The following is a 23,399-nucleotide window of genomic DNA, read 5'->3' as shown; positions in this document are numbered from 1 at the left end:
GAGCTACTGGTAGCTTAGAAAATCAGGGGCTCTTGGAGGATACTTCTGTTACCTTAAAAATTTTACCTTCTAACTCTTCTAACTAATCCTAACTAGCTAGTGCATCTCTAAACATATCGTGAAACACTTTCCCTCAGAAATAAAATAATAATGTTTGTCAAGTACTTCTAGACTTCTTTCTAGAATACATATTCATTAATGCAGATTTGCTGCCTGCTGTCTTAAGCCTAAGCTATGCAGTCATGAGTGCCTAACAGAAAGACCAATCACTTCCTTTAACTTGTTGGCCTTCCTACTAATAAAATTTACTATATCCAGGAAGAAAGTAGGGAGTGATTGTGCTGGGAGCTTTACAGTCCAAGTCAGAAAGGAGCTTTTCAGTTAAGTTTGATTTTTCTGCATGCCAGCCTTGTTCAGGGTTAAGCTAGGAGCTCTCATTGGGATTTTTGTTATTATTTTCATATGTCAGAAGCAAAATATTATTCTTTCATTATAGATAAAGAAAATCACAAAGTGTCATCAGTCATTTTTGGGGGGAAGAAAATTCCAATTTTAAATGTTTTAATTTTCTGACTTATTAAAAGGACACTTATGACCACATATAACATTGTATACTCACTATACACACTGAAATCGAATATGTTCTACAGCTTGAAATCCATAAACAAAGCATTTGAAAGGTTTGAGAAAGTTCTAAGTTTAGACTTCTGCGTAGAGTTAGATGGCAAAATCTTACCAGATGTCCACCTGACACATCTGAATTCCAAATTGTGCTCCTCAGGGTTCCCCTTGGCTTCTGACTCTTCTGTTTTTGACCTTAGTAGTGTTTCTGAGTGTTTCTTGTGGAAAAGTAGCTTATGCCTTTTTCCATTTTACTGTGCTTATCTGCTTAAGATGCCCACTCCTGTATTCAAACATATCAGGCGAGGTCTTGCTCAAAAGTTGCTGTAAAACAGGCAGCAATCCTGCCTGAGATGCGATAGCTTAGGGCTCAGAGGATTCACACAGATCAGGACTCACTCTTTGAGACTGCTGCCAGGTTTTGGTCACCATAGGAACAGGGACTAAAAGCACTGGTCAGCTAGGGAGTCATGTTCCCATTTGTTCTGTCTCCAAGGAAGTTTCACTATTTCATTGGACTTCTTGCCCAGCATCCCCGCTGATCCTTTCATTTCCCGTGCTGAGCTATCATATGCTTTTGAGACACTGAAATGAAAGCCTGGACATCATGCTGAAGACTGTTAGTTTCTGCTGCAGGGAGAGTGGTGCTTGAAACTTGACAGGAAATAGTCAATGATTAATCTTTTTAGTGATGTAATACTTTAGCCCAAGTATGTATAGCATATGTAGCACAAGCATTGTTCCTGCACTGAAAGATCTTTTCCTTAGGGCTAAAAGTCTGATCTCCCAAGGCATGAAAATAGAAGTAAGGATAATGAAGAATTTTCAGGAACTGGTAGGTATTTGAATCGAAGATGTTTTTGTCCATTATTCTGTACCTTAATCTGAAAGATAACGTAGATAAAAGGTAAAATTATGTTATCTGTTGAGTAAAAGTTCCACTTGGTATTAAGGTTACAGCCTTCCCCTGTATACAGTTATCATAACAAAACTTCGGAAAAAATTATGATAATACTTCCTTCTGGAACATAGCGAGCAGATTCATGAAGGCAACAGATCAGGTATGTAGGCCACTGATTCATTATAGCTCTCCTTAAAGACATTATAAGGACTTTTCTTTTCTGGAAGAAATGTGGTGAAAATTAAAAAAAAAAAAAAGTGAATAAGTTAATGGTCAAAGTGCTATTTTTAATAATGCTGAGCACCCACTGCTATTCAATTGTAGTCACAATCATTGGCTTAAAAGGCCCATTTCTAGATAAACCATCTATAAAGATTAAATAACCATTTATAAGAGTAGGGTCCTTTTTCAGTTCAAAAGTGCCACATGTATAAGCCAGTGGTACAGCATGTGCTTCAGGGTTAGTGCTGAGCAGTTCAGAACACCTCAGCTCCCTAAGGAGCCCCCTTATCCATGGAATCTACTCTATCCATGCAGATACTGCTAGAGCAGGCCAGCTGGATCCTGCTCCATGTAAAAGTAGGTGGCAGAAATAAATGCTGTGATCCCTTCGATCTATAGCCCAAGACAAAGATTGCAAATTCACTGGTGGTCTCAGATATGTGGGATATCAGCTCTCATTCTTGTCTTCCATTCTGCAGCTTCTGTGTCCAAGGACTGCACTCTAATCATGTGTTTGAGGTCAGCATTGCAGGGTCCAGGAGGCTGAAAAGCCACCCTGTTTCCAGAAGTGATGTAGGCAAATCTTATCAGAAGACTGAGAGCTGAGTACAGAGAGCTTAAGAAAATACGGACCTCTCTTCCTTGTCTGTACTATTATTTCCTATCTCCTAGCAGGATTCTGAGGTCATATGTATTATGCTACTCAGGCATTACAATAATAGGAACTGTATAAGCATTTAAAATAGATAAAGCTGTTTCAAATACTAACATAAGTATCTATGAAAGCATAAGTGCTAGAACTGCTTTTACAGTCAATTTGAAAAGTTATGAATGACAAAAGAGTCTGTTACATGAGCAAGGGGTCTGTAAACCAAATGGCCTGATTAACTTCTCAGCTCCAGATGGAAGGTATGTGGATAGGTTTCAGGCCATGCTTATCCTGTGGCTTATCTGCAGCCAGCAAAGGCAACAGAAATGCTCATTTCCTACAGTATTGAGAGCAGCACATCTGCCCATAAAGACTGGACATCAATAGATAACATGAAGCAATACTGCCTTGGGCAATTAGGTGACTTTCCACATCACAGGAGTGCCTGCAAACTTCTGAACATTGCCCATCTGTAACAATATAATGCTAATGGTACAAAAAGGTTCATCAGACAAGTCTAAATCCTTGTGGCTAATTCTTAAATGGGAAAGAAAATGCTTTGCTATTTATAATGCTGAGGCTTCTGGGCAAGACACAGTGGAAGACTTAAATTAAATGTCAAATCATGAGGTACTAACAATAAATAATGGAGAGATTTCTCTTGCCTTCAGTGGCTGCAGATAAGCCACTGGACAAGCTATTTACTACAGATAGGTTGTGCAGTCCAGAAGGATCGTTCTAACCACGTCTGTGTGTTTTGTTACTCAGATTAGAATGCAAATTGGAGTGAGTCTGCCCATACCTCACGGCCTGAGTCCTGTCTGAACTGTAAAGTAGCTGGAGCTTCAGGAGCCATCCTCTCTCACCTCTACTGCTTATGCAACACAGACCCCTCGAGAGCGCTAGCCTTCCCTACTTGCCTGCACCATGTGCAAGCTGTGATGGTGACAGCATGCTCTACAGGTGGCTGTGCTCATTGTAAGATGTCTATAATTGTAGAAGGTATGCTGATCCCTGATCCAGCAAGGCATTATCAGACAGAAAGGGGATATGGGGGTGACTTTGAGACAGTGATGTGGTCCCTCCATGGTGCCCATAGTGTCTTCCTGCAGGAACCAACTGCTATTCTGTCCCTTGAGGGACATGGATACATAACATTTTGCTAACTTTCTATAGTGTCATAGCACTGAGGATGCCTGACCCCTGAGATATGTAGCCATAGACAGAAAGTGCTCAGGGACTTCAGTCAGGCCCTGAACTTCCTGTCTGGCAGAACCTGAGAGTTTTCTTCAGCTTGTTGACTGCAACATTCGCTAAGCTAATGCCAACATAGTTTACAGTATCCTTACATGTGCAATTTTCTGTCATCTATTTTTGGTGAAGCCTTGAGGGAACTCTTTGAGCAGATATGGAGAGAGCATGACTGTCATTTCTCTGTGTGCTGCAGTTCGGCAAAAAGCACCATTATGCACAAGGGCCTATAAATCTGGGGTTTATAGAGCTATGAATTACTTTATGCGGTTCCTTGAATGCTTCTCCTTCCATTGTTGAAGCATGAAGTAAAAGCATGACCTGGACATGCTTTTAGAAGGCTGATGGAGCTACTGAGAGGAGTGAATTCCATTGGAAAGAGCAGAATGGATGCATAATACTTGCTGGCTCTTCTTGGGTGCAGAGAGATAGGACTTGAAATCTTATTTGTTCAGCAAGATTTTGACACTTTTCAGCTCCTGCCATGATTATGTCATAACTCACGTGAAAGTGAGTTTCATCAGCTTAATTGAGATATTCTCTGAAAGTCTATGTATAACTTCCTGGCTGCAGGCCTAGCTCAGTCCACGTCTCCTCCTCTTTTCCTTTGCATGGGTTGGAATCCCCTTTGCTATTAGCAAAGGGAATTTAGTACTTGAAGGAGGCACATAACACTGCAAAGAGGAAAAAAATCTTTATTTTTCCTATCCCTGTCTGCAAAGAGCATCACCAAGCACAGTCTAATGGGTAATTTGAATTTTGGGGTGGGGGAGAGGACCAGGAGTTTCAGATCTGAATTTATTTACTTTGCTCAGCTCATAAAGGCCTGTGGTGAGTGTGGCTCAGCCTGTCATTTTGAGAGCACCTTAGGAATTAATTGCTTGGCCTTTTGTGCGTTAACAATTAACAGCACAGTTCTGTGGTGAACTCTGAGCCTGGAGTCACCATGGTGGAGGAAACATGTAGAGTCACTTAAGCAAAGGAAACGCTTGTCCTGAAATCCACTGTGGGAGTCTATTGACATAATAAGTAGATCCTGCCTGAGTTTCGATCATCTGTTTAATGCTTTTAAAGTTTTTTATCTCCTGAAACTACAGCCTTTTTTATTTGTTCTAATCAACTTTCTATTGTCATTGTAAATGATCTCACTCTTTGCTTGTGTGAGAGAATCTGATATAAAAGGAGTTTAAAGAAGGAGAGTGAAAACTGGAAGAAATCCTGCAGGCAAGAGAGAGAAAGGAGATTTGAATTAAGTTGTAGAAGGAGCTGATCTTCCTGCCTGTTTATCATCTGCTTATTATCTAGAGGAGTTTCGATCCAAGCAACTGTGACTGTGTGCTGGTATCTAAGCACCAGCGATTTTTTTTTTTTTCCACATCCTTATCATGGTCATTGAAGGATGTGTCACAGGTCCCAGTGTGTTGTAGATATGATCATTTTTTACTCTTCTGTATGGCTTTCACTTGCTCCTGAGGGAATATCAGCTCAGTGCCATGTACAATTGCATGAAGCATTAATCATAAGAGACAGCAACTTCCTGCTCCTTTCTTTTTGCATGTTGTAGTCATGCAGGCCATTCAAGGATGAAATTCTCTGAGATGAGGAGAACAGGAGAACAGCTTCCAGAATATTTTATAACAATAAGGTGCATATTGCACAGTGATAATAAAGAGAGGAGATAGAGAGTGAAACCTGGTAAAAACAAAGAGTAAGCATATCAGGAGGAGAGAGGGAGGGGAGAGAGAGAAAGACAGCATGTGCGTGTGCAAACACAGTGCAAATATAACCACTGCTTATCACAGTGTGACTTTGGACTTGAGGTGTGGCAGCTTGCAACACAATACAACTTTTTTTTAATCTGTTTAATCTATTTTTTCTCTCTTCTGGACCATCAGTCACAAAACACTTTCTACAATGTTGCTTGCACGTAAAAATTATTTCTTGGTTGGCAGCCCAAAGTGATGTTATATCAGATTCTAGACTAAGGCATGAAGACTATTATTGTTTCCAGTTGAGATCATAAGAAGACCTTATATCAATTATTTTCTTAAACTAGAAGGTATTTTATCCACTTAGAAGTTAAGTGAAGAGACTATGCCTCCCTCCAGTTCATTAAAATAAGTTAAATGTAGGTGATGTAAATCATCTGTTTATTGCTGTTACTCCAAGTTTGTTCATTAAGAGATGAATTTAGTTAGGGACTCTTTTATGTCTGACTGAGAAGAATGCTGTTTTGGAGACTGGTTCAAAGAGGAAGCTATCTACTTTGTAGAAAACCACATTCCTTGTAGAAAATCCTGTTTCCCCCAATCTCCCGTGGAAGTTCTGATTTCTCCTGAATCTCAGTTTGAAGAAGATCCCAGCATGGATGTTTTATTTCAGGCTATTCCATATCTTTCCATTTTTTATATTAGTCAGCTGTTTTGATACTTTTTTTTGTCTACTCTGCATTCAATAGATTTGTGGTCTTCTTCAAAATTTGCTACTCTTGTTTGTATAGTGGTCTCAGGATTCATTTGTCTTATCTTTTTATGAGAATTAGCAGAACAATGAATCACTTGTTGGTAACTATGCAATGCAAAACAGCATCCTTTGCTGAACCAAAGAATTTTGCTTTAAGTTGCTTTTGGGGACAATAGTTGGAGACAAGTATTTGATCAAGGGCTCTTATACAAATGTAGGTACTGGCTTATTGTGCACCTAAAAGAAGAGAAAGTTAATGCTTAATCATTCCTATCAGATTCACATGTGTTATTTAGTCCTTCTGCATTGCTGTCAATTGATCTTTTAGGGATTTGCCTCTGGAATTCTTTTCGTTTTGCCTAATTTTAGTTAAACTGGTATATAATCAAAATCTGTTTCCCCTGTCAAATATGAGAGTTTGTTTAAGCTGCCAAGTTAGTTTAATATGTTAGCTTAATGGCAGATACCCTTGTTCACTGCAGAGATTATTTTAAATTTAATTCTAACTAGTATCTGTTTCAGTCTCTGGAAGTGTCATTCTTACTAAGAACCCCATAGTCTCCAAGTTCTAGGAACCAACTTCATTGGTAAGACTATGTAGGCTAAAAGTATACTTTTTATGCATTTTATTCACTGTGGGGAACAGCTTGGACTGGTCCTCACTAATTTTAAAAAGTCATATCTYCACAGTGTGTTTGTGTATGTACAAAGTGTTTTGCGACCTGAATGTCCCAGATTATTTATGGAATTTACCAGCAACATAAGCATTTCACGTGGGGAATTTTACCCAGTCACTTATCATGAATTTTCATATAGCTTTAGTGATCAAAAATCCCTAGTTTATGTGATGATATTTTGCAATACTATTTGATTTATTCAATGCAAGGCACAGATTGGTAGCTTAATTTATGAGTGCCAATTTCTTGTCTTGATTTCATGATGAGGTGTTAGAATACTTTCATCTAGAAAATGGGATGCTGCATGAATAGGTGACAGAGTACCCTTTCCTTTAAATATTAATAATAAAACAGATATAATTTTAATAACAATTTAATAACTTAAATTTAATATTTTTAACAGAAAATATTTCAATAAAACATACACTAGCACTAAATGAATTAAACATCTTGGCAGAATTCTTTCTGTACAGTGCTGTGTATCATAGTGCATGGATTTTCCTAAGAGAGAAACTTTTTCATGAAGTTTCCCTATTTTCCCATCCTTTTAGCGTAGCATGTCTTCTTTGGGGTCTTCTTGGTCCATCTTTCAATAGTCTGGGATACTCTGGGGCTGTAGAGGTTCCACCTAAGGACAGAAGAGGCACCAAATGTTTGGATCAGCATTGCCTTAGCAGCAGTGCCTGAAAACAGATACTTACGTCTAGTATTACTTGTGTATTCTGTAATATACTTTTCAGCACCTAAAAACCAGCTATTGAGGGGCTTTCTAAGTAGTGTTGTATTTGGATCATCACTTTTAAAAGCAATCTATTTGCTTACTCCTTATTTGAATCTATTTTTGGCTTTTGCTACAACACTAAGGCAAAGAGTTCCCACAATGGAGTTCTGCTATAGGGAAAATAACTTGATGTTTTTGTTTTTACCCTGTAGTCTAATGCTAATATTAAAACAGCATCATCATGCAGAGCAGAAAACAACACAATCAACAAAATGGGAAAAAATGTTTTGCATTTCTCTATCTAGTATTTCATTTTTTGCTGCTAGATATTTGCACAAGCACAAGTTTTAACACATAAATATGACACAGAAGTATAGTCCCTGGGTTTGCTGCACCTAAAGCCAAGGAGCAGGTTGAAGCCTCAGAAGCAATAGCAAATACTTTTCATTCATACAGTGACATTCAGTGGATCCCCCCAGTGGCTTTCTTTGCATTTTGTTCCTCTCCTTTAAGCAGCAATAAACAGACCAGTCAGACCACAATTTCAGACCACTGGAACTTCTTAGTGTCAAAAYGTAGTCCTCATGGACTGAATAAAATTAACTGATTGTTCAACAGCTGTGAACAGTGCATAAGGAAAATGACAAGAAAGAAACTACTTAAAAAAAATTGCTAAACAAAATAGAGAGAATCATAGAATCACAGAAAAGTCTTAGTTGGAAGTGACCTCTGAAAATTATCTCATCTAACCTTCTGTTGAAATCAGGACATCATATTAGGTTATCCAGAGCCCGATTAAGTCAAGTCTTGAATATTTACAGTAGGGAGGTTCCACCACTTCTCTGATCAACCTATTCCAGTATTTATGTGTTCTGACAATGAGGATTTTTTTTTCCTTTGTCCAGATAGAAGTTTGTGTCCATTGCCTCTTGTTTTCTTGCCGTGAAGATACCATCTATATACCTATCTTATCTATATCTACATCTACATCTATATCTGTATCTTTATCTGTATGTATATCTACTATACTTCCGTTTTAAGTATTGGAAGACTGTGACTGGATTTGCCCTCAGCTTTCTCTTTTCTAGGCTGAACAAACCCAGTTCCTTCAGTCTTTCTTCATATGTTGAATTCTTTAACCCTCTCTAATCATATTTGTAGGCCTTTGCTAGACCCTCTCTAAATTTGTAATGTTCCTCTTGAACTGGGGGGATCAAAACGGGATGCAGTATTCCAGGTGCAGCCTAACATTTTAGTAGCACTAACTACAGTGGCATAATTACATCCCTTGATTTGCTGGCTATAATCTTGCTGATGCAGCTCAGGACATGGTTTGCTTTCATTGTTGTCTTGTGTTTGGCACTGTCCAGCAGCACCTCCAGGTCTTTTTCAGCAGAGCTATACTCCAGTGAATCACCCCAGCCTGTACTGTTGCTTGAGATTATTCTGTCCCAAGTATGGGACTTTACATCTATCTTTGCTAAACCACATACAATTCCTGTTGGCTCAATTTTCCAGCCTGTGGAGGTGTCTGTATATGGTGGCTTTTCTCTCCAGCATATATATCTCTCCGAGTTTGGTGTCATCTGAAAACYTGATGAGCATACTTTTTCAATTCCATCACCCAGATAATTTCTAAAGATATTGACTAGCACTGGACCCAGTATTGACATCTGAGGAACTCCTCTTATGACCAGCTGCCAGTGTGACTTTGATACATTAATCATCATCCTTTGAGCTCAGTAGTTTAGCCAGTTTTCCACACATCCGACCAGTCCATGTCTTACCAGCTTGTCACCAAGGATGTTGTGGGAGATCATATCAAAAGTCTTGCTAAAATTAAGGTAGATGAGATCCATGGCTCTCTCCTCATCCACCGAGTATGCTAAGACATCTGACTTAGCATAAAAGGCAATTGGGTTAGTCAAGCACATTTTACCCTCAGTAAATCACTAATGGCTTTTCTTAAGGACCATCTTGTCCTTCCTTAGCCCAGAAATAGCTGCCATGAGGATCTGTTCTATAAACTTCTCAGGGACAAAAGTGAGTCTGATTGGTCTGCAATTTCTCATATTTTTTGTCCTTTTATAGATGTGTGTAATGTTTATCCTTGACAGTCATCTGAGACTACCCCGATCTCTGTGACCTTTCAGAGATGACTGAGAGTGACTTTGCAGTGATGTCAGCCAATTCTCTCAGCACCCTTGGATGCATCCTTCAGGTTCTATAGACTTGTTTATGTCCAATTTGCTATTCTTGACATCTCCTGTGAATTAGAGCTCCAGCTGAGCTTTCGCCTTCCTAGCTCCATCTCTGCATGTCTGAACAATATTTCTATGTTCCTCTTTGGGAGTTTGTCACCCTTTCTGTCTCTTATATACTTAGTTTTTACATTTCAACTCTCTCAGTGGCTCACTGTTTTAACAGACTGGTTTCTCTTTATGCTTGCTCCTTTTCCTACTTAGGGGATTGGACTGCTCTTGTGCTTAAGACATGGTTGTCTCTGAAAATACCCCAGCACTCCTGATCTCTTTCTACCCTTCAAAGCAGACTCCAAGAGGATCCCTCCTAACAGTTCCCTAAGCAAGTTGACATCTGCTCTTCTGAAGTCCAGGGTCTTTATTCTGCTGCTTGCCTTCATTACACCCCTTGGGAGTTTATAGTCACTGCAATCAAGGCAAAGGAAACAGACAAAATGAGCTTGTTAATTTTGGAATCATTAAATCAGAGAATTATAGAATAAATTAGGTTGGAAGGGACTTCAGGAGGCTATCTAGTCCAGCCTCCTGCTCAGAGATCGGCCTCTGTTACTCAGGACTTATCCAGTCGGGTCTTGAAAACCTTCAAAGGTGGAGACTGCACTACCTGTCTGAGAAACCTGTTCCTTTGTTTGTCTGTCCTCATGGCAAGCAAGTTTTAATTTACATTCAGTAGGAACCTCCCTTGTTTCAATTTATGCCCATTGTCATCCTCCCATCATGCACCATGGTGAAGAGCCTGGCTCATTCTTCTCAATAACCCCTCATAAGTTCTGAAAGGCTACTATTGAAAAAAAACAGTTACCCCAGCCTTTCCTCACAGGACACATGTTACAACCCCTTGACCATCTTGGTGGTCCTCCTATGAATTTGGTACAGTTTACTGATGTCTTTCTTGTGCTGGGGCCCCCAAAATGGGCATGCCATTCTAGATGTGGTCTCATGAGTGCTGGGTAAATGGAGATAATCACTCCCTGTGACATTCTGTTAATACAGCCCAGGATCCTGCTGGCCTTCTTTGTTTGTATTATCATAGTGCTGGCTCTTGTTCAGCTTGCAACTACCAAGAATCTCAGGCCCTTTTCAACTGAGCTGCTTTCCAGCCAGTCAGTCTCCAGCCTGTATCATTGTGAGAGGTTCTTCCTTCCCAGTGCAGGGCTTTGCATTCGTTCTTACTGAATTTCAGTCCACTGAACAGGAACTGTCTGAGGCCTTGAAACATGAGGCTTGTACTCATGGCTTGCCTGGAGACTGCAGCGGTGAGTGAGTGTGTATTGTGTGTGTATGGCACACATAAGGAGGCCAGTGTTTCTGCTGGAAGACAAATGAAAAAAAAATGAAAGAAAAAGTGTGAATGATGGCAGCAAACATATACAAATGACACGGAGTGGATCCTAACATGCGGAAGAAGAAACTATCAACATGAACATCACATTCCTTCCAGTGAAGGACTCCAGATGATTTTTACTTTCATTTTCTCAAGATATATTTATCCTCTCTTTCAGTTTATACAGATTGGGGTAATGAAAATATCATAACATTAATTGTTTGTTTTGTTTGTTCATAAGGTCAGTCTTGTTGGTCCTCCTGTATGACTAACACTACAAAAATACGGAATCAGCTCACTAAATCTCTTACATAAAATAGCTGGCATTGAAGAACTGCACTTCCATAAATCAATAGAAAATGATCTGTAATTTATTTCTTTTTGGGTCAAATGTTCAGCTTTCATCATAAATGCAGATAAAGGTAACTGTAATTAAAATGTATATTCTACTATCTATAGACTATGAATAATATACTATATATATTTCCACTGTGTTAATATTCATATTCATGCTATTGGATGTATTCCTTTCATAACACTATATTTTGTCAGTACTCTATAGTCATTGTTTCATTAAAAATACCCCTATGATATTAACTGTACAATAAATTATGATTCAAAACAAAATAACAGCCATTTTATCCCTGAGAGAGAATAATAAAGCTATAATAAAAAGGAATAAAGTTTAGCAATATGATAATGAGGCATGAGGTTTTTATAGACTTTATGTAAATGTTACAATCTATAAATTTTTTATATTGTGTAAAATTGTATAAAATAGTTATAAAGAGGGTGGAAAGAGGAAGAAAAGCAACACTAAGCAGTTGGTGAAATCTTGAAATTTGTTTTATTCCAATTTCTTTTTATAATCTGAAAAAAGTGTGTATAAAATAATTTGTTTGTAGCCTTATCTAAATTAATAATAAGTTAATAATTAATAGTAAATTTTATTTACTATACATAATAAAGGTAAATTGTATGAAGAAATCTGTGGGTTTCCACTTTCCCGTACACAATATTATTAAGTGAAGAAATGTGAAGCCTAATCACCTCTCTTACCTTCCTTTGTCACACCTASTATTCCTATACCTATACAACTCTCTTTCCTTCTTTGGTCTTTTTTTATAAATTTGGGCTCTAACTGAAGATGGAAATATGTGTAAGTATGGGAAGGAGAGGATAAGATACAAATTCCTCCCTGCAATCACTTTCTTCCTATTACATCTTTACTCGTACCAATCTGCTGTAGCGTGAATTTAAATCCTTCATTTTCTTGTAGTCTAATAATTACTTAATACTTCCTCTGATGGCAGATTGCACTAGGCATTTGCAATTCAACTTAAATAAAACTCTTTAAAACTTATTTAAGTAAAGGAGAAAGGGAGAAATGTAAACAAATTAGAGTGTACATTTCTAAAATGGATCCCATACAAGTACAAGTAATTATTGCTCTAAAAAAGTGCCATCCTGGAAACAAACTCCTAGTCACCTTTGTTTTCCCACATTGTGTCAGCCTGGAAATAGCAAAACAAAATGTATTTGATATCCGCTACAGTGTTGGGGCACTTATTGTCAGCTCATGATGGAGCTGTTTCTATTTAATTGGCAGGTGGTTTATCACTGAGAAAAAACAACATGCAGTCTACTGGCATGATCAAGATTCTTGTAGGATTTCCAGAAGGGAGGAGAGCAAGTAGAGAGGGAAAAAAACTATACGTGCATAAAATAGTAGTAGTGAAAGGAAAGCATAGGACCAGATGAAGAACATTTCTATATGAGATACTGCTTAATCTGAAAACATTTAAAGACAATTGCAGCATTAATCAGAAACATTACAACTCAGAGTCACTATGCAGTGTTAGAACATAGTTCTCTCTTTTCATGCACAGCAGTAGTACTCAATGRTTTAAGACAGAAAATGAAGATAAATACTGGACATAGCAAAAATTCCTGAGGCAGTTTATACAGCTGTAATGTTATTCTTCAATCTGGAAACCATCCAGGGCATGGGGATTACTGAATATAAACTACGAACAATCAAAGAGGAGCTGACTTGCACCTCCCCTGTCCAGAAGCAACCTAGGGCAGATAAACTAAAAGAAAAGAAAAAATATTCACATCTCCTGCCTTATCCACTAACAAGGAGGTGGCTCTGGCGGATGCAGCACAGAGCTTTCTTCTAGCAGGAGAAAATGAGACAGGAGAGCAATGTGGGAAGCCATTGTAACTATTCTGCAATTATGAGTAGAGGCCTGATTGCTCACTTTCTCTTCTAAGGTAAGAATTAAGAAGCTTGAAATGAATCAAGTAGGAGCTATGTCCAAAACAGTCTGTAGGAGGTGTCTTCTGGCAATGGGGAATTAAACTGTAGAACTTCTTGCAGTTAGATGTTATGAATGGAAACATTTCCATGAGTTTTATAGGGAAAATGGAAAAACTCATGGAAGAGAAATTTGAATAACACAGAGAAATTTGAATAACACAGAGAAAAAACATCCAACTCCAGAAGTCCCTGAGCTAACTCCAGAGAAAGCAAGAGTGAGACTGTTCCACAAGGGCAGCTGAGCTGGGAACCAAGGGCTATGCCAGCACACTGGGGCAGTGATCTCACTAACCAGGGTACAACTCTGCAGGACCCAAGCAGGGCAGCTTGATACAGTGACAGGGTCTGTCAGCAGTCCAGCAATCATTAGGCAAGTGTGAGGTGGCAAGATCAGTCTAAAGTTTGAAGTCAGTAAGCTAAGAACAGCAGAGGACAGATTAAGTACAGATGTACATAACATTTAGTTCAAAAAAAGAGGTAAGAGCCTGGGCCTGAGCTTAAATGGAGCTCCTGGGCCAATGGGCAGAGGGTAAGCAGGTAGAAGATTTAGGTGAAGCTGGTCAGAGCTATTAAGGCCTATTGGTGCACCCAGGCCCTGACAGCAATCCCTGCTTTCATCAAGATCTTCTCATCCTTCAAAAAGGTCTAGGTAACTGCTGTGGGAAAAAAAAAAAAAAAAAAAAAAGGTTTTATTTAGAGTGTATGCTTTGCTTTCTAGGAGTGCCCCTCAGATCCACAGCTCTGGCAATTGATAGGGTAGTGAAGCTTTCCACAAATAAGTTTGAAGTCCAAATTTATTTTGCTGTGGTTGCTACTGCATCTTGATGGCTGGCAGTGGTCTAGATAGTAAGTCTTCCAGAGGGAGACATGAAAAACTGGATCTTCGTGGATTATGGGACTTTCTCACAATAAGTAACTGGATTGACTTGACCAACAACRGTGAAAGGCAAAGGTGAATAACAGTGGACTGGCAGTGGTTGGGCTGCCTGGATATGCTCACTGAAAGAACAAATCAAGTCACTAGTTAAGAAGGCTGTGGTTTTGGCCTTCTCCAGCTGGATTATGAAGACGGTATGAACCTGTTGGATTGTATGAGCAGGTCACTGCCAGTATCCTGACTACCAAACTCACTTGGGGTCTTCATCCACACCCTCTGCCCATAGACCCAGAAGCTCCATTTAAATTCAGGTCTGGGCCTTCAGTTCCTGCTTGAGGTATGCTGTAGGCATACCTGTTCCTAATCCTGTTCTTAAGTTCTTGTTTGAATTTCCTGTTTTAGACCTGAAATGTTATCTTGCTTTTGTCTGATGGTCCCTGGACTATACATAGGAGCTTCTACTCTCACCATCCCTTCTCTACTTGCCCACTTCAGTTGCTGTGGGACTGCACCCTCTCAGTGAAGTCATTACCTGGGCTGTGTTGTTGTCACCCTCAGCTTCTGGCTTGCCTTTCCTTTGGAGCATTCCCACCCTTGCTGCTCTCTGCCAGTTAGCTCAAGTCTACTCAGGTCCTGTGCTGAGCACCACGGGAACATGCCTCTCAAGCTAAAACAGGGCTTGCCCCCACAAGCTTCTCTGCAGTGAGATGCCATAAGACCTGGCCCCATGGCCTCCCTACACCTCCTATTTGATTTCCAAACCCTGCAGGAAGCAGTGATCAACAAGCAGAAGCACATCACAGCCCTTTGGGCTTTTCTAATATGCTCTGCATCCAGAGCGACCCCCCAGTTCCCCAAAGGATGTGCCCTTTGGGAGCATCTTGGCTTTCTCATACCCCAAATCAGAAGCCCTCAAGAAACATCTCAAGGACAATCAGGTATGTGGGTTCATCTGTCCCTCCACCTCCTTTGCCAGTGCCGTATTTTTTTGTCCAAAAGGATGGGATTATCTTCATAGAAGGAGTCTGACAACTTATGATGGCTTCATTCTACTTGGGTTCCATATGCCAGTAGCTGGGGTCCACCAGGTACCCCAGAAACTTTACACTGTTTTGTTGAAAGGAGCACATTTCTGGGGTTTGACCTGGAGTCAGTGCTGTTGCAAGTGACCCAGGATTTCTCTGCATAGTCTATGTGTGCCTGTTGAGTGCTGGATATCAAAAGTGTCAGGAATGCCACTGTATAGTTATCAAGCAGGACCATAGGACATCGTTTACAAAATGCTGAATGGTGGTCAGAGCACAACAGAGACCAAATGGCATCACAAGATATTCGTAGTGTCTGTATCTGGTTCAGAAGGCACTTTTCCACTCATTCCCTTCTAGTATGTAGAGACTGCAAAGGTTCTTAGAATTAGCCAACTTATTTTGATAATTGCTAATTTGCTAATTGATAATTTTAACAGGGTTTTCCAGTATTGTGCTTCCTATAACAGCACTCACTTGAAAAGGTTCTCACTTTCTGTGGACATATGAAGCACAAATAGCTTCTGAGAAACTGAAACAGGCATTCACCCCCACTTGCATCACAGTACTGCCCAGATGCTGGCCAGAGTTTCAATGTGGAAGTAGATGCTTCTGACTTAGCCATAGGTCCATCCTCTCCTATAATGTATTATGAAGCCAGAGCTCCACCCTATGCTTTCATCTCTTGGTAGCTCATTCTCACTGATAGGAATTAACAACATCTGGAACAAGGAGCTCCTGAAAATTAAAGCTGCCTGAGGAGTGCTCTTGAGGTAGCAGGAGAATGAACAGTGGTGCTGATGCACAACCAAAACCTGGAATACTACTGAGAAATGAAGTGCCTCTCTCCTCACCTTGCCTGCCAGGATTTCTTTCTTTCACGCTTCGCTAACTTTTCATCCTTTCCTAACTTTCGTTTCCAATTCCAAAGTCATTCAGCCCCACCAGCCACCTCCTGGGTACCTGCAGTTAGTGACAGTCAAAGCGGGGGGGGGGGGGGCATTGTTGGGGCAAGTGACAATACATTGACCTTTTTTTTTTTTTTACCACAGTAAAAGCCATCCTCTTCTCTCCATCTGTGTTCTCATTCTTGGGATGAGGGGTGAGATTGGATGCCATCTAATTTCATTGGCTTCTCCTCTGGGGAGCAAGGGAAGTAGAGCAAAACATAGCAGTGCTCCTCCCAGGGTCCAGATATGCTCTCTTTGGCACAGTCAAGTGCCTTTCCAGAGTGATAGGTAGGTCCAGCAGGCTGCCCCAGACACTGGACCAGTATCAGTCATCTCATCTTAGAAGACCTCAGGCAGCTCTCATCTGTAGTGGGCAGTGAGGGCTTGTTCTCCCGACAGTTTCCACTGCCAACTTTATGAGCTGAATTGCATAGCCAGTGGCTGACAACTTCCCCTCCTGGAACTCCAGCAAGACAGTCCTGGCCACTGCACAATTGCAGTATCCCCCAAAATACTCCAAAATATGGAATAAATCATCAGTTTTGGAGTGCAGGGTCATTGTCCTTCACACAGCGCTTGGGCTTCATCCAATTTAGGGACAACTTGGAGAGCTAGGAGATTATTACTGCTGAGCATTTAATATCCTGTACTGGCTCCTGAATAGGCTGCAAAGATTAGCCACATCTAACTCATAAATCCCATACCATTGCCCAGTCCCCACTTAATGCTCCAGGAAGCTGGAGATGAGATGTTCCTGAAAAAGCCTGAAGGGTTGTGTCTTGCCTCTACATGCTGACCGTTAGTTTCTTGCATCATTTTGAGGTTAACCTGGAGCAGAGTGGGAGCCTCAGGGGCAAGATCCTGACCACCACCCATGATGGCCAGCTCAGGGTTTGAGAAGGACTGAGCTAACTGCTACAGAGAMGAGTAAGTGTGGCTGCTTCACAACAAAAGACAGGTCAAAAGCTGAGGGTGACCACAGCATACAGGGACAGCGACCCCACTGACCAGGGCACAATTCCACAGTAGGCAATAAGACAGCTTGGAGATGATAACAGGTTGACAGTCCAGTGATCCCCAGCCGAGACGACAGATCAGGTTCAAGATCGATCCATTAAATCCATCCAACAGGAGCAGTGGGGCACAGGGCTAAGCACATGCTTACCTACAATACAGCTCAGGAAAAGTCTGGACACCAAGGCTTGTACTTAAATTGAGCTCCTGGACCAGTGGGCAGAGGGTGCACAGATGAAGGTCACAGGTGAGGCTGCTCAGTGCTATTACAGCCTACTGGTGCACCAAAAGCCCTGACACCACTTGCATTAATTTACTTCAGTGGCACTTTCCACAAAATTCCTGTTTCTGTGCCGGTGGAGGTAGAGCAAATCTGTTCCTATTTCTAACCATTCTGCTGGATTTCGGATGAGTTGCCTGATCTACAGAACCAAACATGCTGCATGTCCTCAGAGTACTACCACCACTTTCTGCCAGCGTTGCTTTTTCATGACTGAATGCTTTCATTTTTTAAAAGGAATCCAATTCTAAATGCTGGAAGCTGTGAACAGAACTATCCTGCAGCTATCCTGACCATCATGCACTGACATATCTTAAACTCCATGTTAACTCTAGTGCAAGCTGGAAAGGTGAATGTAACATAAAGTAGCCATGGGAATCGTTACCAACCATCTTGCACCTTCTAACTGCAGCTTGTAATAGTCAGGCCAAGTACTTCTTGAAAGTATTACCGTTTCAATGATCATAAATTATCTTCTTGCTCTCTTTCCAGTTCCTTCAGTCACTCATTGCTACTTCCTTCCCGAAAATATTATGCAAAGACTTAGCAAAACTTTGTATTTCAAGCGGATTAAGGAGTAGGGAAGGACGGCTAATGCAGCCAACAAAGAGAGGAGACTCGAGCTTGCCAGTTTCTCTCAAATGAACCAGAAGTGTTGGAAATAGGGCCTGTCAGATCACTGGCTCCCAATAACCATTATAGCATCCTAACTTTATAATTAAAGGCAAGGACAGAATTTGTGAAATTGTTTTTGTTCTACTTTAAGTAAAACCTTTATACTGAGACCTAGGGTGCAATCCTAAGCAATGGAAAGACTGGTCTGTTTTTCACACAGAAAGCATGTGGTGACATACTAAAAGAAAGAACATCTAAACACTTCAACACATATTGCAGAACAGAGACTATAAAATTATGGGTTTTGTATAAAACTGGATTTCAAAGAGCAAGGAAACTATATAATTACTCAATCCAGTTTTCAGGTTTAAAATTCAACTGTGTGGATTGTGTATTAGTGTATTACTAGAGATGTACCAGAAGAAAAAAACACTAGTAAAAAAACCAACCAACCAACCAAACAAACAAAAAGATAGTCTTGGCCCAAAACCACATACTACTGTTCAAAACTAAAGAAAAATAAAGACAAAACTACTGTCTCATATAAGGCTACTTCATCAGTAAGAAGTGTAGGGATCTTTTTCTAGCGAAACTGTTCAGAAAAATTATACTGAAAAGCTGACACTAAAATAGGCAAAATAAAATCTATTTTTATCCCCTGATGCAGATTACTGCTTTTTAAAAAAGGTGTTAAATTTCTCTCATTTAGAACAAAGAAATCTTCAATAAAGAGTATTGTTCAAGTCTCTATAAACCAGAAATTGTTAAAATAAAATTACATCCTTAGGCATAGTAGATAATCTGCATAAATGTAGAATTCAATCACATTAACTAATATTTTTGTCCCAGGTAATCTGATGTCCTTGGCTTTATTCTTTTCTCAGCTTCCTCCTGCTCAAACAGTTGTGTGCTATTCCCAGTGTGACTAGACAAAACAATTCTGGGAGAATAGTACAGTAAAAGGCCAATTATTTTAAGATCACACCATTCATATCCTTAAGGATGTTGTTTATTTTTTTAAACATGCAGTCGATTGGATTGTGCAATTTTTTCCATAACAACTCTTTTATTTACAAACTAATAAAAATGAAATTTTGAAAGGCAGCTTTACAGAGAAAAATAAAGCTGTACAGTAATACCAAGTCTTATTTGTACAAACTTGCATTTTCTAAATTGAATTAGCCATACTATACAGTAGTAAAATGTGTGATAATCTTGCAAGTCTAGTGCGACTTGAACTATGCATTTTTCCAGGCACAGCACACAGAACTTGTACAATGGCAAATCAGCCCCTGACGTGACCTTTCTAATAAAACAGCAGGAGCTTTTTTGTTTGTTGCTTTTTGTATTGAGCAGTATAACAAGGAAACACATATTCAATGTTCTTCATCACAATCACACTGAATATTGATCCCCTATAAAGATCAAATATACAAAGCTGTAAAATGTAATACAGAAATATAATTTTACTGTATCAATCTGCATATATATTGGTACAGGTGTTCTGTGAATGCTTCTGATGAAAAATTTTCCATAACTCTGGCTTTCCCAGCTGCTCCCATTGTGTCTTTTAAGAGAGGATCTCTCACAAATTTTTCCATGGCCTCAGAGAATTGTGTTGGCAGAGGATCACACAAAAATCCTGTAACATTATTCAAGATTGATTCTAAGGGACCACCTGAATTAACTGCTATAACTGGACACCTCATATACATTGCCTCCAGAGGTACAATGCCAAAGTGTTCTTCACTTGGTGTGTAAAGCACACACACAGAGTTACTAAGAAGAGAGATTTTCTGTTCATCTGAGAACGATCTCAGGAAAGTCACTTGATTGCTAACATTAAGCTTGGTCGCAATACTCCTCAGCTCTTCATAGTGCTCCACATTTTCCAGAACTCTTTTGTCATAGCCACCTGCCATAACCAGGTGAACTTCATTCCACTCATGAGAATCAAGTCTCCCACGAAGCTCATGCAAAGCTTCCAGAGCCAATGCTAGATTCTTTTTTCTCTCATACCTATTAATGGAAAGAAACAAGAATTTTTTCTTTTTGGGTATCAGGTCAGCTATGTCTGCAGGAATTATTGTTTCAAAGCTTCTGGTGTTGAGTGATGGGTAGAGGACCTCTGGGTTTATGTGAGACAAGGACTTAAATGTGTCCTTGAACACACTCGCAGTGAATTTGCTGTTGACAACAATGCAGTCTGCCATGCCAGTTGTGTATTCTTCCAGCCAGTCAAGTGGAATTCGGTAGATGCGTTTTAGAAAAGATTCTCTCTTTGTCAGAAGTTGATCAGGGAAGTGACAGTAAAACAAAACCTTCTTACGGTTTCTGGCCAGTCTAAGTATTGGAATGCAAGCAGACACCTAGTGCAGCCAAGACAGACAGGATGAAAAGAATCACTACTCATGTTAGTGCTGCTAGTGTATACAAGTGATTTCACAGGCACTGGCTGACAGCCGGCCCTGTCCAGGCCAAGGGGAAACAGGAGCACCTGCCCTCCTTTCCTCCCTCCGGCAACACTCGCACAAAGCCCCCCTGCCACTTCTCCCAAACCGTCTTGCTGAGGCTCCGGATTCCTCCCCTGAACCCCTTCCCACCTAAGGCCCCATCAGGGGACTTTGCTCCCTCCCTCTTCCTGGCAAGTGAGGGAGCAGAGCGCTCCCAGCAGAGAGCTGCCAGCGGGACCTGCTCCCACCCAGCCACCCCGCGAAGAGCAAGGCCGGCTCCGTCCCCCCGCTGGCCCGCGGAGGCCGGCCGGCCCCTCTGCGCTGCCGGCGCTGCCCGGAGGGGGCGCGGCGGGGCGCGCACCTGGTCGCAGACGAAGGCGTCCACCTCCTCGCCGCTGAGCAGCAGGACGTAGAGCGCCGCGAAGACCATGCGCAGGGCGGCGCAGAGCGCGTGCCCGCGGCCGCCCAGGCTGCGTGGCAGCCAGCCGCCAGCGCACCGCACCGCCAAGCCGCGCGCCTCCGCGAAGCACCGCGTCGCGTCGAAGTGCGCCGTCCAAATCTGCACGCGGCAGCCGCGCGCCTGCAGCGCCAGAGCCGCGTCCACCACCAGCCGCTCCGCCCCGCCCAGCCCCAGGTCCGGGTGCAGGAACAGCACGGACGGVCCCTTCCCCGCGGCCGCCATGGCCGCCGCCAGCCTCCTGCCCCGCCCCGGCAGCGGCGGCGGCACCACGCACGCGCAGGCAGCCGGCTCCCGAGGACACGTCAGCCTTCGCCCGCTCCGCGTTTGCGGGGTGCCGGCGGCGCTGCCCGACAGTTCGCGCCTTTCCCACTCGCTCGGTCGCCTTAGCCCAGCTGCAGATAGAGGAGTGGGCGGGACCGAAAGCTAGATCGTCTAGAAAGAGTCCTCGGAGGGTACGAGGGCAGCAGAAAAGGAGTCAGTGTGACATCGGGCATCGTTGCGGGCAGCGGCAGGGTCCTTGGGACAGGCCCTGGCGGTGGGCGGGGCATCGTGGGCCAGGGACGTGGCTGGTGCGGCTGTGCGCGGGGACGCGAGTGTGTGAGGCGCTGCTGCGATCGCCCGCGCCATGGTGCGGCCCTCTGCGCGAGGGGGCCAGGGGTGCCGGGCGGCGGGGGTGCCGCGGGTGCTCCTGCCCGCCGGCTCCTTCTGCCTCATTTGAGGTATTTTCTCCCCCTTCCCTTTCTTTGTCTCTTCTGCCTGCAGCCCGGGCCCAACCCCAGCGCCACCAGCGTCGGCGCCTCTGGCCGCTCCCCCAGCAAAGCCGTGGCTCCTCGCGCGGCCGGCTCCACAGTCCGCCAGAGGTAGGTGCCCGCCACGGCCTGGGAGCGCGGCCGTCTCCATCCCCTTCTTCCGTGGCGTGTGTCTGGGCGGCCCTCACAGGTGGTGGAGAGAGGCTACGAGCGAGCTGGGGTGTGAGTGTGTGCGTGTCCCAGGCAGGACTCACATGAGCCTAATTTCTTGGCCCCCAGTACGGCTGGCTGTTTCCCTGCAGGATGCTGCTAGGCTTCGTGAACTGGGCTTGTGTGCCTGTACAGTCCGATATAAACGGCTTGAGCGTGTAGCATTTAGTGTCAGGAGCTTGTAGATTGCTGATATGTTTTCGCCTTTGCTTCATTTCCTTACTCTCTAAAGGAAGAATGCCAGCTGTGGGACAAGAAGTGCAGGCCGTGCCACATCCACAGGCACTGGTGGGATGTGGCGCTTCTACACTGAGGACTCTCCAGGGCTCAAAGTGTAAGTTGGATACATGGGTGGTGGCAGGTGTGGGGATTATGTATTTCAATTATTTATTCAGTTTTTAAATCTTTGTAAGGTTAATATTGTGCTCTGCATGGGAAAACATATTGGACTGATGGCTGTTTAGAATTGTGAGGAAACTTAATATTTAATCTGTAAACCTGGAGAGATTGCTTTATACTTCTTACTGTGGTTGTTTAAAAAAAGAAAGAGTTCTGCTCTGTGTTCATTGAGGTTTACTTTAAGTGGTCTTTGAAGACTGTGACTGAAGACTCCTCTTCGAAGTTAGGAAAGACTGTATGTTATAGTGAATTTAGGCAGCTGCATACATGTTTGTGTAGTCATGATAATTGTTCCCTTACTTATCTTTTTATTTTTTACATAATATACATATTGTGACTGTCTTCTCTTTAAAAACATAATACAATTGATAACTGTGTGCTTGCAGAATTTGAGGGGTTTTTAGGTAATCGAAAAGCTGAAAATAAACCGTTTTAGTTCTTGCGTTAAAAGTTTGGAATTGAATAGCATTCCAATACTATCTCTGTTATTACATGATTAACCTTTCAAGATTGTGGTCAAATAACTGGGGGCAGTATTTCTTAAACTGTAAAGAGAACCTACACTTTTACTACTTAACCAGATTCAGTCATTCACTTTAGTTTCCCAAACTAGCCTAACCAGCTTTACACTTGAGTAATGGAGGTAGGGGGAGCATTTCAGATGATCAGGCTATGCGCTAAGTCACAATGTTGGCTTGTGATTTTTGTAAAGTTGTGCTTCACAACCTCTTATTCTTTGCTGTTGGGCTGAAGAGGCTCAGGAGACCCAAAGATCCCTGTGTTGCTTTTCTTCTAGAATCTATTAGTATTTTACTCTTGGGTGCTTTTAAGAGTTCTAGAAATTACATTGCAACTGACTACACAAGGGAAGTGTTTGAGAGATGGTTTATGATAATCTTGGTAGTGGCTATGTCACAAACTGTACCTTCTCTGACATTCTAAGTGTTTTTTTTT

At 41.9% G+C, this 23,399-nt stretch overlaps 2 protein-coding genes across 2 annotated transcripts in view; one reads left to right on the top strand and one right to left on the bottom strand.

Moving 5' to 3' along the window:
- Window positions 1-19,156: 19,156 nt before the first annotated feature.
- Window positions 19,157-21,334, bottom strand: ALG2 (ALG2 alpha-1,3/1,6-mannosyltransferase). The gene is made up of 2 exons (XM_085306809.1): window positions 20,989-21,334; window positions 19,157-20,543 (listed from the first exon to the last, which is right to left on the bottom strand). Exons 1-2 carry the CDS (start codon window positions 21,307-21,309, stop codon window positions 19,641-19,643), a joined length of 1,224 nt encoding a protein of 407 aa, XP_085162935.1. The 5' UTR covers window positions 21,310-21,334; the 3' UTR covers window positions 19,157-19,640.
- Window positions 21,335-21,605: 271 nt separating this feature from the next.
- SEC61B (SEC61 translocon subunit beta) overlaps window positions 21,606-23,399 on the top strand; it is a 5,355-nt gene continuing 3,561 nt past the window's right edge. Inside the window, exons 1-3 of the mRNA XM_085306810.1 lie at window positions 21,606-21,715; window positions 21,850-21,947; window positions 22,279-22,380. Coding sequence (XP_085162936.1) covers window positions 21,713-21,715; window positions 21,850-21,947; window positions 22,279-22,380 — 203 coding nt within the window. The 5' untranslated portion in view covers window positions 21,606-21,712. The remainder of the gene's footprint in view (window positions 21,716-21,849; window positions 21,948-22,278; window positions 22,381-23,399) is intronic.

This window comes from Rhea americana, unplaced genomic scaffold (assembly GCF_003343005.1).
Source record: "Rhea americana isolate MKP2758 unplaced genomic scaffold, rheAme1 scaffold_248, whole genome shotgun sequence".
In the NCBI taxonomy this organism is placed as follows: Eukaryota; Metazoa; Chordata; class Aves; order Rheiformes; family Rheidae; genus Rhea; species Rhea americana.
Note: the sequence above shows the minus strand (reverse complement) of the source record. Positions and strands in the feature narration are given on the sequence as shown.